At 34.7% G+C, this 15,947-nt stretch overlaps 2 protein-coding genes across 4 annotated transcripts; one reads left to right on the top strand and one right to left on the bottom strand.

Annotated features, from left to right (window-relative positions):
- Window positions 1-5,132: 5,132 nt before the first annotated feature.
- On the top strand, window positions 5,133-10,014 carry LOC111381824 (tetratricopeptide repeat protein 38). Of its 3 annotated transcripts, none has more exons than XM_023005660.1 (14): window positions 5,133-5,394; window positions 5,506-5,650; window positions 5,782-5,880; window positions 6,563-6,664; window positions 6,867-7,010; window positions 7,532-7,626; window positions 7,715-7,844; window positions 7,929-8,033; window positions 8,751-8,857; window positions 8,940-8,991; window positions 9,290-9,379; window positions 9,466-9,550; window positions 9,622-9,686; window positions 9,776-10,014. In XM_023005660.1, the coding sequence occupies exons 1-14, from the start codon at window positions 5,357-5,359 to the stop codon at window positions 9,860-9,862; spliced, it is 1,344 nt and encodes a 447-aa protein (XP_022861428.1). In that variant the 5' UTR covers window positions 5,133-5,356; the 3' UTR covers window positions 9,863-10,014. The 3 variants fall into 3 exon arrangements, 2 of the variants coding, with proteins under 2 accessions (XP_022861428.1, XP_022861427.1); XM_023005659.1 differs by having other exon boundaries at window positions 5,134-5,394; window positions 5,498-5,650; XR_002700407.1 differs by lacking the exon at window positions 9,776-10,014 and having other exon boundaries at window positions 5,498-5,650; window positions 9,297-9,379; window positions 9,622-9,645.
- Window positions 10,015-10,551: 537 nt separating this feature from the next.
- LOC111381823 (LEAF RUST 10 DISEASE-RESISTANCE LOCUS RECEPTOR-LIKE PROTEIN KINASE-like 1.5) lies at window positions 10,552-13,169 on the bottom strand. Its single transcript, XM_023005658.1, has one exon. The coding sequence runs from the start codon at window positions 12,689-12,691 to the stop codon at window positions 10,745-10,747; it is 1,947 nt and encodes a 648-aa protein (XP_022861426.1). The 5' UTR covers window positions 12,692-13,169; the 3' UTR covers window positions 10,552-10,744.
- Window positions 13,170-15,947: the final 2,778 nt, after the last annotated feature.

Raw genomic sequence — 15,947 nt, 5'->3', positions numbered from 1 at the left:
AAGGATTTTCATCCACTGCCATCTTCCTCTTATCATCGAACGTAATTTGTCATGATTCAATGACATCCTGTAACACATGGCGAAAAACCAAACAGTTGTTAGTTAAATGTGACCATAAATTATGCCACTTACGATATTTTTTACCCTTAACTTGTTCAGGGCTTGGCAATTTATGCTTATCGCTCAGTTTTATCTGCTTATCCTTATATAATTTATCAAATATAAAGTCAGCTTTTGTTACATCGAACGAGAACGTTCTAACCTTTATGTTTTCATCTTTTATAGGCTCATCCTTGTCCGACGGTCTATGTTTAGCCATTATAGGACAAGTATATGTGTCTCCTTTAACTAATTCGGCCAAACACATTTCGGTTTGATCGTAATACTCGTTATTAATGGTATGAACATCAAAATTTGGGTCTCTATAATAAGTCCCCTTGCTAGAATTTTTCATTTGTTCTTCTTCTCTTATTAATCGTTCATACCTAATCACGTTCGCGATCAATTGAAAAAGATCAGAAAATTCCTTGTCTTGAAATTTCTTTTTCAAATCAAAGCTCAAGCAACTTTGAGCGATTTTGACAAACTCCTTTTCGAGTAAAGGTACAAAACATTTACTTCTTGCTGTCTTGAACCTTTGAAGGAAACCTTCTGCCAATTCGTTTGGCATTTGACGTAGAATCGCCAAAGTAACTTCAGACTCAATCTTATAAAACTGAGCACGGAATAATTGCTCCAATTGTTGCCATGTTTGGACAGAGTTTGCTGGCAAATTGATGAACCAGGAGAAGGCTACTCTTGTTAATGAACTAGGGAACATCCTCATTTTATGGTAATCAGTTACATCACCATTTTACAGTGTGAATCGCCCTATGTGTTCTAGAGTAGACACTTCTCCTAAACCGGTAAACAGTGAGAATTCTAGCACTTTATACCCTCTAGGCCATGGATATGTTTGGTCTACCAATCAGGATATGGCTTTGTGTAAATCGGCCTAATGACAGGACGTACTCCAAAAGCCATCTGGTCCTGTACGATTTCCATAATCTGATTCCTCAACATGACGTTGGGGTCATATGGAATTCTTACAGGTTAGTTGATCGGTTGATTTACTTGAGGTCTGATGTTTGGTCCTTGGTTGGCAACAAAGTTTCCATGATTTGGGCCATTGTTACCATTAGCCTGAACATTTATTCCATCATTAATACGTGGGGTATTCTGCCCATTATTTAGGACATTATCTCTTACATTTAGATTACCCCCCAAGTTAGATGTACTAATACCACTATTCTGATTTGGTATTACACCACCCCCTGGTTTGAAGTAGAGGGGTTAAAAGGTGGTTCTACCCCTTGATTTAAACTTAGGACTGGGGGATTATGTATCACAATTGTCCTAGTTTGAAAGTGGTTTGCAAGAGACACAACTGGTTGACAAATTTGGCCTACTAACTTATTCATTATTTCGTTCAAAGTATTCAGTTGTTTGGTCATGTTGTCATAATGTGCATTCACATTCCGGGTAAATCTTTCTATATTATGAATATTTCGTAGATTTACCTGTTTAACGACATCTTGTGTGAGTTCTCCGAGTAATGCTCGCATGGTTCGAGGACTCAACTCTGTCATTGGTTCGTAATGACTATGATTGCTCTGATTCTGTCCATCTGTTCGTAGAGAGCTATGCTGCTCCTCATATCGCTATATCACAGACTGGACTCCTCCCCGACTTGCTGCTTCCTTATCGAATTTCTGAGGCATATTGTTTCACCTTTTGTATCTTCAACACCAAACACCAATGTCCCACTGGGCGTGCCAAATTGTTTCGCGCGGGTAGTCGCTAACAATTAAAAAGGGATCAGACGATTGTGTAAAGAACAAACCTCTTGAGACAAAGTCCCAAAAATGGGTGTTTTATTGGCGATGACTTTACAATTGGAATTTAAACAGAATGTCTCCAAGGGGCGCAAGTACACGAGTACTGAAAGAAATGTTTAAGTCTAAACTAAGAAATTGAAATTACATATTCTCTGTTTGAAAGTGTTTGATTTGGGGTCCCCCTGCTCTATGTCTTTTCTTCCTTTTATATTCCCTTGATATTCTTTTCGTGATCAACCGCTTAGAAACCGCTTAATTGCTTTATAAATGCCCACTTTCTTCATGGTAGCCAACTTATCGTGGAACTGCCATCTCTAACTGCTGCAACTACTCTTTGTCGTTCAACCGTCTTCAACTGAACATCTTTGAATCGCAGAACGTGATAAGATTACTTAATAACTGTTTCGATAACTGCACTTTTGGATAACCATAACATCTTATGTTTGCTAAGATTCTCGGCGATTCGAAGGTTTGGGCGAGAATAGGGTCATAACCCTGGGCGACTGCAAGACACTTCATTCGATCAGATTTTGGGCGTCTTGCAAGTTTGGACGATGGTGTTACCGCATTCGTGGACTTCCACTGTATTCATTAATAACCCTATTTGGGCCTTTATCCTGAATTGCTCAGTTGGACTTCATTCTTTGGGCTATTCGATTTGGGTTGCACTTTTAGCGTGTCAACAGAAACTAAATTGGTGATTTTATTTGCTATTATATAGTTACTTGATGATGTAAATTGTGAATTTTGCTGCTTTATTGCCCATTAGAGAAATGAAGCAGCTCACAATATGGCGATTTTCCTTTCACATCATTGGAATAGGAGTAGTTGGACCAATGATACTCCTCATCTCCTCTCGTCAATGATTTGTGGCGGGTTGAATTATATAGGGAACTTTGTTAAAATAAAAAAGGTTAGAACATGTTGTTGTTTCGATTAGACATTTATCAACTTGATCTCGAATTACATACTTGCATTAGCTCACTCTAATATTCATATGATATATAGAGGTTTTCATATTTGTTAGGGGCCATTTTTTTGAAGTGTAAGGAACGAGGAAGAAGTTCAATTCCATAAACAACTACTTGAGATTTTTTTTTTTCGGTTTGTCTCAAGTTTTGGATCAATTTATTATATTGATTCAAATAGTAATGTATGAAAATGGAATTCGAGTCTGTGAAAATTAACGCTACGAACTTTTAATTTTAAACACGAGATGCTGATTCTAGTAATTAAATGTAAAAATTGCTACATACGAGAGGAGGAACCAAGGTTGAACTTATCGGATTCTTCGCAAACATTGAAATGTTTGATGAAACCAAGGATGCAATAGCAGTTCTTTTGTTTTGCTGTTCAAGAGAATCAAGAACTAGGAGAAATTTATAATCTATAACTTTCAACAGTATGTCTTTTTTCTTCTTGCCATTTTCTACTTACTTGTTTTTGTATTTAATTATAAATTACTAAAATTATAATTAATAACAATGGCTAGTAAATGTGTAGTTAAAACTATGCCCCGTTTGGCTCCCATTTTTTATAAGTGAAAATAGGTAAAATAGTATTTATTATTTTTTTTTTTTGAAAAAATGAGTGATTGAAAAAGAAATAAAAATTTTCGATTTACGTGTAATATTATTTCAAGAAAGATTGTGTAGTTGAAAATAATTGAGAGAAAAATGAAATATAATATAATGAAATTTAATAGGGGTCATATAAGTTCCGTTTGGTAGCCATTTTTTTCAAAATTCATTTTTCTCTCTCTTCTTTTCATCCACACATTCTTTATTAAAATAATATTACACTTAAATCAAAAACTTTTCATTATTTCTCAAACACAAATTTCAGATCAATTTACTATTCTAAATTGTATTTTTACATAAAAATTCTTATCAAACACCCCCATTGTGTTAACAGATTTTTCATTTTTTATTTTCTAATAATTTTAAAAAGTTAAAATCTTACTAATAAATTATAATTGTACTTAGTTTGTCATAATTTATTGAAATTTAGATGCATTATTAATTCATATTATATATTTATTTAATATTATACAGAGTAAATTATTTTTTTAGAAATATTCGCATCAATTGTAGCACAAATCTAGAATAAGTGTGGCTATGCTACTTCCACACAGTCCGACTGTTTCTAAACATTAAAAGAAAATTACATAAGAAGGTATGGAATTAATGTTCATTTGCAAAGAAGGACACCAAAATTCTAAAATTTTTATAAGTGAATTTTTTTTTTCCTCTAAAAAATGCTCTCCCAGTCCTACACCGATCCCCACCTGACATGCGTTCTAGCCCATCAACCCCTGCTATTCACTGCCAATTTATCCCGATTTGTTGCAACCAGATTTGAAGCAATGACGACCAAGAGATGAACTTGAAAGCAATTATAGACAAATTAGTTCGCTCATCTAATTTCAGATGATCGAAAATATATCAATTGTCCCAAAACTTCTTTTGTGTACATAATTCTTCTCGTTTTTATAACATATAATTCCTACATACTCTATTTTATGAACTCTCATTTCTCAAATCAAGTCAATTTTGACTAGTTCAAAAATGAAAAAATGATTTGTTATGTACATTAAAAATATGAACTTTGGTGTACGCTGATTTTTTACATTTGGTTTACATTGTTGTGAATCATCCGGATTGGAAAAAGGAAAACATTGTCACTTCGAAAAATTCCTCGGATGACAGAAACAATTTTCTCATCTACAGTAAGTCCCGTTTGATAGCACGAAATTTTCCATGGAACTTAAAATTTGAATTCTAACTTCCACTTTTAGCCTGTTTGATTGACAAAAATTTTCAGGAAATTGATTTTCCATGAATTTTTAGTTACAATACCTTAAAGCGTGATTTTCAACCTTTTATTTTTCTAGAGATAGGTGGTTTTTGGTTTTCCACCTTTTTTTTTAAATTGTTGGTAATGGGAACAAATTCTAGGAACAATTGTAAAAAAGGATATCCCTGAAATTGACAATTTTTATGTAAAATAAAGTCAAACGAACACCAAAATATAGATATTTTTTAAATTTTTTTTTGTTGGCAATGAAAACAAATTCTAGGAACAATAATAGAAGTGGATTTACTTAAATTGACAATTTTCATGTAAAACAAATCCAAACGAACACCAAAAAATACTTTTATTTCAACATTTTTTACGTAAAAAATTATACCAATCAACCACGGTAATTTACAATTCTCAAAAAATAATTTCCAGATAATTCAAATCCTGAAATTCATTTTGTTTACACCCAAATTCCAGGCAAATTTCTTTATCAACAGATCGAAATCCCAAAATAGGTGTTGTTATCATCTGATTTCAATTAATACGACAAAAGATCCTATCCTTCGATTCTGCTGTGTTTCAGGAAGCAAAACAGATTATACATACACACAGAGAATTTATGATGGGAAAAGAGTTGAAATTTGACAGATGGGGTTATGAAGTGAATACTAGTTCAGATGCTTGTTTATCTGCTATCAATTCTTACTATCTTGAGGTCTATTTCTGAATCCATGCATATTTCTTTTTGGTGAAACAAAACGATTTCAGTTATTGTGTAATGTTGGAAATGAATGAATTCATGAATTTTTGGTTCTTAGGTTCTCAGTTATGGAAGAAAGAGGTCAGTAATATTGGAAGCTCCGATAAATGATCCAAAATGCGTTCTGGGGAACATTTTAGCTGCTCATTTTCTCTGCTCCTCAGACCCTTCTCGTGCTCTACCACTAATCGATGCTGCCAAGTCCGGTCTTGTATGATTTTTCTTGTTTTTTATAAGAAATTCTTTGTGGGTTTTGTATTTGGTTCACATTTTTTCGTAAATTTTTTTGTTTGGTCATATTTTTCATTCTTGATTTGGTAAATTTTAGTGCGATTTTGACAGGAACATGCTAGTTCATATGAGAAAGCGGTGTTTGATGCCTTGTACTATTTAATTTCGCCGGATAGAGATGATGATGTGGCGGTGGAGCTACATTCTAAGGTGGGGTACTTAGTCTTGATTAATTGTGTCTTGTTGCGGCATATGTTTGTAGAAGTTTCATGAAATGATCTTTTTGGTTTAGATATAGCTATTGGCATCAACTAGGTGATATATGCTGATTATGATCTTATTGGGATGAACAGATACAGTACAAAATTTGGCTGAGCTATGAATAGTAATTATTCAAGTTTTGTCCTGTCCTAGAATCATTAAATTGCCGAATTGTTGATATCATATAGATATCTGATATAAGGCTAGTTGTTGGAAAAAGTTTGACTGGATAAACAGGCTTTGGAAATTTGTTTGCTTTGGTGAGCAAGGATGAGTAAATTTGATTCAAGATTCTGCTTTTTGTTTATACTTGTTTTTAGGCACTTGTACTAAAACTTGTAAGTATTATTTTTTCAGTTTATAGTGATATTTACCTTGGGATCGATGAAAAGATATTTGGGGGTAGTAGGGCTTTAGATAACACCTCCAGTAGGTCATGATTCATCATTGAAATTAATAGTTATGATTTGAAGGACTATGATTCAATTAACACATATCTGCCTCTAAGAAGCATGATAGAGCATAGATATGGATTTGTTAATGTACCGTTGCCATTCACAGACTTAACTTTTGTTTTGGGTTTTTCTAGGAACAATTTGTGATTTCTTGGTGTTAACTTCATTATTTGCAGCTATCACAAGATTTTCCTAAAGATCTTGTATCTGTAAAGAGGGCTCAAGTGTTATGCTTTTACATGGGTCGACCTGATTTATCCCTGAAACTTGTAGAACAGGTACTTTGCACCGATCCAAAGCAAATTCACTGTTCAGTCAATTAATAAATTGACCGTTGATTCTCAATTAACTTTTCCATTATTTTGGAGTTTCCTATATTACTATGAGGCCAATTATCACTTTAAACAAAGTAAAAGAAAAAAAAATTAAAACTTCTATCATCCACTTTTAGATAACTTATATCTGATGAATGATCCCCAGGTCCTAACAATAAATGATCAAGAAAATTACATACATGGAATGCTTGCCTTTCCATTATTAGAGCTTGGTCAAATGGAAGCTGCATTGAAAGCTGGAAAGAAGGGATTTGAAATCAACAAGGATGATCCGTGGGCGCAACATGCTGTAAGTAGACTTGATTCACATTACTTTCTCATTATTGCACATCTTGTGCATTAATGCTCAACCGTATAAATTTGCATATTGGATTTTTTTCAATTTTAATTAGAAGGATACTTTCTGCCGCGCACATAACATTTTAATTTTCCAGAGCATATTACACCAATTTTGCTTGTGAAAAATGTTAATTTCAGCTTTCCTCAGTGGCAATAATCTGTCAACATTTTAGCTGAATATGAAAAGCCTTTGGTTTTGTAGATCTAGAATGCTATTTCTTGCCTTGATCAATGCATGGCTTCCAGCGTCTTTTATTGAGTATTTCAAATTGAATTACCTTACAAATTTTCAATTTTTTGTGGACTACAGATCTGTGGTCATGAAACTGATTGACAATGCATCAAAATGTAATGCTTTTGTATCTTTCTAGAGTATTGACTACTGGAAGAAAATAATTATTTAACAAACTGATTACTACCTTAATGCTTTTCGTACTTTACTGATTCTGATAGTTTTGAGTTCCTATGCAGCTTTGTCATGTATATCAGTACGAGTGTCATTTCAAGGAAGCAGTGAATTTCATGGAAGAATGTGCAAGATCGTGGAGTTCATTGTCATCTTTTATGTGTGTTTGTAAAACCAGAAACGATACCTTAATTTTTTCCTAGATTATTTTATTTAGTTCTTGGTTGCCTGAAGAAACTTTGCATTAGGTATACGCATAATTGGTGGCATGTTGCTCTATGTTACTTGGAAGGTCACGCTCCTATGGAGAAAGTACGAGAGGTTTATGACCAGCATATATGGAAGGAACTGGAAAGAAGTGATGCTGTGCCTGCAGAAGTCCGTGCTAACATTTCCCCAAAATGAGCACCTTTTAACATGCTACAAATTTTATTCTATTTTCATAACTTTTTATGCATGCAGGTATACTTAAATGCTGTCGGTCTGTTACTGCGTGTGCATGTACATGGTGGACTCGATATATTTGAGGACCGTCTGAAGATCTTAGCTATTTGTCTGAAAGATAGAGTGAGTTAGAACATCCCATCATTTATGTTCTGCTTTTGTGGTGATGATTACCAGTTTGTATACAATTCTGGTGAAATGAATTAATCTGTGTTGATCAAATTCCTTTCATTTTTGTCGAATGTCGACTATGCAACTCCCTCATTTCTGATTGAAAAAAAGGAACAAAAAAGAAGAAGAAGAAGAAGAAGATAGAAGGCAGGTAATAAATTAAATATAAAAGATGAAAGGAACTAAATAATGGGAACCAAAAGAGGAAAGAAAAAATGTAAGAGTATTGGATGTATTTCTTTTAAGCAGAACGTGCAAGTAGTACATCTTAATATATCGGTTAGTCACATTTGAATCTTCAGATTACATTTTCTTAATGCAACTCCCTCATTTCTGATTGAAAAAAAGGAACAAAAAAGAAGAAGAAGAAGAAGAAGATAGAAGGCAGGTAATAAATTAATTATAAAAGATGAAAGGAACTAAATAATGGGAACCGAAAGAGGAAAGAAAAAATGTAAGAGTATTGGATGTATTTCTTTTAAGCAGAACGTGCAAGTAGTACATCTTAATATATCGGTTAGTCACATTTGAATCTTCAGATTACATTTTCTTCATCAATTTTATGGATTAATATAGTTGACCTTGTCTAGTTTCTATTGTATGGGTTTCTCTTCTTCATTTGGTTTGATTATGTTAAGCATACTAAACTGTCTCAGTTGCAATATTTAGGCCTTTTGGTACCTCGAGTGGCACCTGGATATCTTGATACTGTGGGCCTTATCATTTACGGGAGAATTTGCTGAAGCAGAAAATCTATTAGAAGGCTTAAAATTCAGGTTAACAAATTATTCATCCTCTCAGGTGTTTCTTGTATGTGTCAATTCTCAATTCAATCCAATAATCGTCTTATTAATGTAGGATTTCTACAATGAACAAGAAGAAGCAGCAGTTGATGCAGATTGGAGTTCAGGTTCCTTTATATTGATTTGGTCATTATTCCAAAGCATAAATAAATGTGATACTCTTTCAATTTTAATTAATTTTTAAGGTGCCATAGATATTATACTGGCATTTGCGTTCTTTCATTTGGGTTTATGAAGGAAAAGCTTTAATCACTTTCAAGTTTCTACAATACCCTGAAAATGAGAATTTCCAAATGTTATGGGCTTGGTAACCTTGAATGTAAATTCCTCGTTAGCATTGCATAATTCAAGAATTCGTCATAGATGAAAAAGTTTCAATGCTATTTCACGTGTTTTCATTTTTAGCTTGCAGAAGCACTCTGCGAGTATGGGAAGGGTGAGAATGAAAAGGCATTGGAATTTCTTGGACACAAATTCGATGTCCTTAATTGTAAGGTATCAGGCAAAATTACCTAGTATTTATTTCATTCAACTTTAGTTTCCTTCAAATGACACATAAAATTCTGCTTCTTTGTGCTTAGATAATTGGGGCATCAGATGAACAACTCGACGTATTTAATGAAATATGGATCAGTTTGCTTCTAAGTACTGGACAAGCATCGCTAGGTAGAACCAATAATGTCCTAATCCAATTTTATCGCTGGTTAGTTATTAATCACGATTTTTATCTCTTGCAGCTATCCAAGCCATCGAAAAACAGTTGAAGAAACGAGAACGTGCACCATTCTTGTGGCGCCTCTTGGTACGTCTCCACTTTTTACACGACTTTCACACCTTGCTTGACAAGTGAGATTTGAACATTACTAACGTAAATTGTTGCACTTATCGTAGGAGAAAGGTTATTCAATATTAGGAAGGCCGGAAGCTGCAAGCTTTCGCGACAAAGCTAGCGTGCTAGAGGCCTCACATTTCACTTAACCGAGATTAATAGAGCAGGATCCTTGGGTACTATGCTTAAGGAGGTCAAAAAATATGTTATCCCACTTAATTGCTGTTGATGATAGTGTTCTCTATGTTCTAAACTTGCATCATTTGCTCTCATTTGCTGTTTTCTATGATTTTTTTTTTTTTTTAATATTTTTATCTAACACAACTAGTACTATAACCCCAATCTAATGACGCTAAATGATAGTCTCAATGAAATGTAGAATTATGTGATAAATTTAATTATACGTTTCATTTAGGATCTATTCGATAGTGATTATGAAAATTGATTTTTTGACAGTTAAAGAAAAAAGTGAATCCTACTTATGAGTGAAAAAATCAAAATGGCAGTTGGAATGGTAAAATAACGATAAAAAAATTGATTTTTTTGGGTGAAAAATTACTACCAAACGGGGGCTTAATTCCACGTTAATGCCACCTAAATTGGGCTACTTCCACGTACATAGGCTTGGCCACTCTGGCCAACCTTTGGCGGCCGCTTCTCCAAAGTGCACTGGAGGTTACTAATGCATACCGGGCTAGCCATCTCACGAGGTCGGCCCACAATGGATTTAAGTCCTGAGCCAAACCGAGCTTAGCTTTTGCTGTGTGGTTAATCAACTTAATATGAAAATGAAATTCAAATATTATTTGGCCAAGAAAGTTAAAACTGTACAACCAGATAAAAAACAAGAACAGAAATCCAAACTTGAAATTCAAGGACAGGGCATGATTCAATCAATAGAGGTAAAAAAACGACAGCCTATTAGATATGTTAACGTTCTATTTTGAATTTTTCACAAACCAACGAAACACGACACCTTTGTTCGGTCAACCATATCCCACGCATGTGCGTAGACAGATTGTCAAATCCATTCAAACCATAAGCCCTGCCCCATCAGGAACCACGACACTACTAGAATTTGAACCCCTCAACATGCCACCGCCGAAGCCACGGCCCTTAATCCTCCTTAGCTCTGCCGCCACCTCTCTGGCATCCGGCCGATCGTCTTTATCGGCCGCAACGCACCGAAATGCCAATTCTGCCATGGCGCCAACTCCCTCCATCGCCTCCCCGTCTACGACTAGTACAGGATCCACAACTTGGTTCAACAATCCCATTTGTATCCTTGGCACCACCATGTCCGCCAATGCCATTTCCGTCTTATCCCGATTCTGATCCACTGCTCTCATGCCCGTTATCAACTCCAATAACACCACCCCAAAACTGTAAATATCACTCTTTTCATTCAACCTGAATGATCTGTAATAATCGGGATCTAAATAGCCCGGAGTACCTTGAGGACCTGTCCAAACTCCTTCAGAAGAATTGTTCGACGCCATTGACGTTTCTGAGCATACTAAAAGCCTCGAAAGCCCGAAATCCCCAACTTTCACTCTCATATCCTTCTCTACAAAAATGTTTGACGAAGTAATATCTCTATGAACTACCGGTGGAACTACTGAAAAGTGCAAGTATTCAATAGCCATGGCAGTTTGCATCGCGATGTCAACTCTTGTATTCCATGTTAACTTTAACGCCCCTTTTTGGTACAAACTCTTCTTACCATGGAGATGATCAGATAAAGTGCCATTGGGCACATAATCATACACCAAGAGAAGGCCTCTTGGATCACTGCAATAGCCATGAAGCTTGACTAAATTGGGGTGGTTAATCGAGGACAAAATCAATATTTCATTGCAAAATGACTTTGTTGAGAATCCTTTAGCTCCAGCAGCTGTTGCGGGATTGTGCTTGTGGAGATGCTTTACTGCAACTATACGACCATCATAAAGCTGACCTAAATACACTGAACCAAATCCTCCATCCCCAATTTTGCGCTTCGGGTCGAATCTATTGGTAGAGGACTCGAGCTCTTCATAGGTGAAAACTGGTGGGAGAAGACTAGCAGAACGGTGGCGCCGGAGGAAGATTATTGTAGGATCTTCCTCTGCAGCCATCAGTGCATTTCTTCTTGACCGGAAGAACACAGTTCCAATAGAAACGGCAATTAAGAAACACATAAACAAGAAAATTATAGATAATACAGCAATTCGATTTGGACTTTTCTGTTTGATTCTTGTTTGAGATGGGAAACATACGAACGGCTTCTTTGGGTCTGTTGAATTGAACCCACAAAAGCCATTGCTGGCCCTGCAGGATTTGCAGCTAGAAAAGTACACGTCTTGGTCTTCATCCCACTCAACCTCAAATCCTATTCTCAAAATGTTTTCAAGAACTCCAAGTACGTCGCTTTGGCATTCCGGTTGAAAGTCTTCTCGGTGGCGCGTGGAAGAGCCACAGTCATGGAGGAGGTGAAGAGGGTTCTTGATGAGATTACATTCCCAGGAGCAGCGGCTGCAGTTTGGGAGATTTGGAGGCGGGCAAGGTTTAAGGGCCGAAAGGCGGGAACAAGAAGAATCAGAGACTCTAAATGGGGAACCAGTGAGTGATATAGATCTGTTGAGAGTGGATATAGTGTGGGGAGAAGAACAGTTGTGGTGGCGGTACGGTGGCAGAGCTGACGACGTTGTAGGAGAGAGAGTGAGAGAGGTGGAGTTTGGTTCATACTGCAGTAGAGAGAATGAGATGTTATTGATGGAAATGGTGGTGTGAGAAGATGAACAGTGGAGTTGGAAAAATGGGTGGCCACAGCCAGATGAGAATGAGAAAGGAAAAGGGGGTATGGATTTGAAAGGTGGGCATGAAATTTTGGCGTCTTTAGACAGTGGAGGTGAGCAGCTATGAGCTAAGGTCATCAAGAATGAGAGAAGCACGGCAGCTGCAGCGGTGGAGATGGTGGTGGAAGGTGGTTGTGGCATTGTGGAGCCCAGAATGAGAAGTGAGAGTATAAAAAATCTGAATCTTGAACTAGTTTGTGTGGACTAACTAGGTTAGTGGGGTGGGGGTGATACAAGAATGGGCGGCGGAGACGGTGGAGGGAGGCAGTGGAAGTGGCATTATAGAGCCCAAAACAAGAAGTGAAAGTATACAAAGATTGAATCTTGAACTACTTTAGGCGGATTGGTCACGAATGGCCGGCGGGAACAGTGGCCGGAGGTGGTTTAAGCGGTGGTGGCATTGTGGAGCCCAAACTGGGAAGTAAAAGTATAATCAAATCAGAAGGAAGCCGAAGATCTGAATCTTGGCCCTAGTTTAGGTGGACAGGCAACCTACGTAGATGGGTGAGTTGGGGGGTGGGCTCACGTGAAGATAATTGGGTGAAGACAAAAAATCAAGAAAAGATGAGGAGACCAAATTTCTTTCTATTCTTTCGAAAAGAATAGAGTTTGATTTAATTGATATGTATCTCATTTTAATGCTAAAAGGGTTTAATTTTTTTTATTGGTTTTCAATAGTTTACATGATTTTGGTAGTCTAAAATTGACCCCAAATTTCAAAAAAGTCATCGTGCTAGTGCTTGTGAAACTTTCGCACGCTAATCAACTCTTCCACTCTTTGTGGTAAAGTTGTCCGAAAGAATGAATCTGATTCACACGATAAAAAGGATACAAGAAATAATAATTATCACAAAACGTTTCCATTTTCAATATTTTTGTGTAAAATTTTCAAATCTTTTATTTTTTGACAATTTTACCCTCACTTTCACATTTCATTACAAAAAAGGTCCTTCCATTCACCCACTATCAAATGCTCTGCTAACTCAATAAAGACTAATTAGTACAATACATTTCCACTTTTCAATATTTTTGTGCAAAATGTATCTATCTTTTTTTGGTAATTTCACCTTCACTTTCACCATTCTTTGTGGAAAATGTGTTTCTATCCAACTACTATCAAATACTCCGTTAACTCAACAAAAAAAATGCAATTTTTTTCTTTTCAAAAATCAAGGATAATATAATCTTGTCCAAATTTTCCACTGCCTTCTTCCCACTTCAAAGTTATCTGTTATAATATGAAAATAATTCATGCAGTTATTCCATTAAATAAATAAGAAATGATGTAAAGAACATATATATATATATATATATATATGTACTTTTTTTTTTTTTCTTGAAAAGAACAGTGACTACTATAATACTGGATTACTCATAAAATTTGGAACGGTAGACGAAATGATTGAATATGTGGTCAACAAATTAAAGATGTTCATCCCCATTTGTGTTTGGTAAAGGTGTAAAAAAGGGTAAAATAAGAAGAACAATGACAAATGTGATGATGCAAATAACACATCAAATGTCAATGGTGAATGACCCATCACATATGAATGGAGAAGATGAACTAGATCCGTTCTTTTCTTTTTAACATGAAATTGAACTTGTAATAATCATCCCTACCTATTAATACGTTTTATAAGTAACAACCCCATCTTTTTAATATACTTCGTGAAAAATATACTTATATTTAAATTTAAGTTGTGGTGGGTGGATGAAAGGACATTTCACATTGAAAGGTGAAAGTGAAATTGTCAAAAAATAAAAGGTAAAAATGTTTTCTACAAAAAATATTGAAAGATAAGAACGTTTTATACTAATTAGCCTATATGTCATAAACTTCAAATTACGTACCTTTTGACAAACTTACATTTGAAAGCAAATTTGTACTCGGTAATTGATAAAAGCTCTTGATCATGGATACTGATTTCAATTGAATATTATTTCTAAATTAATCTGTATGCTTAATTTCGAAAAATACATTGGCTTCTAGAAGATGAATTTGTTGACTTCTCTATTCAACTTTTTATAGGGTCTGTTTGATGTAAGTTTTTAGAATAGAATTTGTGAGAAGTGATATTTTTGGAGAATATGTGGTTAAAAAGTAAGAGAAAAAAAAGGATAAATGTGCAAAATTATTTTAATGTAATAATAAGCAACTAAAAATGATTCTTAAAAAAAAAAGAATTTTAAAGAATATGTACCGAGGAGATTGATTTTGATTGAATAGTATTTCTAGATTAGCATGCGTGCTTAACTTCGAAATCTACCATGAGGCTTATATTGAAGTTAAACTTTAATTTCAACTCTACTTTCATAAAATTAACTACGAAGGTTAAAGCGTGCAATTTTTTTCAATTTGTTATGAATCTTGAAAAGTATCTAAAATACAATTGACGTTCGAGTATTAATGTAGATGATTTATGATTTTGAGTTACATGTCTTAAGGTACTATATACTAAGTGATGAAACAAGAGCAAATGAAGTGCGACAATATTTGAAGATATATCAAACGCTTATATTACTTAAAAATTTTTGTTAATTATATCTTATCCTATCTCCGATCAACTATATAACACGAAAGATTGAATTGATTGACTATATTATTAATTGAAAATGAAATAATTGAACAGGTAGATTATTCAAATTTTAATAATATTTTTGTCTCTAAAATCGCAAGACGAACAGTATTTGATTGATCGTTTGAAACATTGTTAGCTTTGTTATTTGATTATAATATAATTTTTTTTTTGTATGATACATTTTATTTGATGTTTTATTGTAAAGTGTTAGATTAACAAGTTAACTATTGATTTCATAATACGATTTTGCATACATATTAAAATTTTGGGGCCCAATTTATGATGTTCGCTTCAGGGCTCGAAAATCACAGAACCGACACTGTTACTACTCATTCAACTATTACTTATTTCTATCACATTATAATTTTAGGTCCCGTTTGATTTTCATTCTTTAGCCACAAAAATGAAAAATATGATCGTTATCCATCACGTCAAGCCATCATATTTGACTTTCTATATCTTATGTGGATCTCTAAATGATTATAGTTTTCATTTTCATTTTTACAAAAATTGGCATCAAACGGGGTCTAACTTGTAATGAAACTCAAAGACGAACATAATTCATTTTGACATTTTGTAGGGAGTTAATAATTGTTTATTTTGTGCATAGAAGACATGTCTCAAAATTCGATTTTCAAAAGCTGCAGACTTTTTGATACTTTAGAATAATTGGAAGCGTGATATGTCGACAGATTAGGCATATTAGCATTCCCACTTAAAACTATTGAAAATCTAGTTAAATAGCACTAAATGAGAGACTTTAACACTTTTCATGTTCCTTTTTGGTACTCCTTTAGCATATCTCACCTGTAAAAAAT

Source organism: Olea europaea, unplaced genomic scaffold (genome assembly GCF_002742605.1).
Source record: "Olea europaea var. sylvestris unplaced genomic scaffold, O_europaea_v1 scaffold2382, whole genome shotgun sequence".
NCBI lineage: Eukaryota > Viridiplantae > Streptophyta > Magnoliopsida > Lamiales > Oleaceae > Olea > Olea europaea.
The sequence above is the reverse complement of the archived record's forward strand: the minus strand, read 5'-3'. Positions and strand labels throughout refer to the sequence as shown.

Excerpts from the sequence above, each read along its gene's own strand:
- LOC111381824 (XM_023005659.1), top strand. The coding sequence starts at position 5,299 with ATGATGGGAAAAGAGTTGAAATTTGACAGATGGGGTTATGAAGTGAAT. Across the intron at positions 5,651-5,781 it reads ATGCTGCCAAGTCCGGTCTT|GAACATGCTAGTTCATATGA; the intron begins GTATGATTTTTC and ends CGATTTTGACAG. Across the intron at positions 9,551-9,621 it reads TACTGGACAAGCATCGCTAG|CTATCCAAGCCATCGAAAAA; the intron begins GTAGAACCAATA and ends TATCTCTTGCAG.
- LOC111381823 (XM_023005658.1), bottom strand. The coding sequence starts at position 12,691 with ATGCCACAACCACCTTCCACCACCATCTCCACCGCTGCAGCTGCCGTG.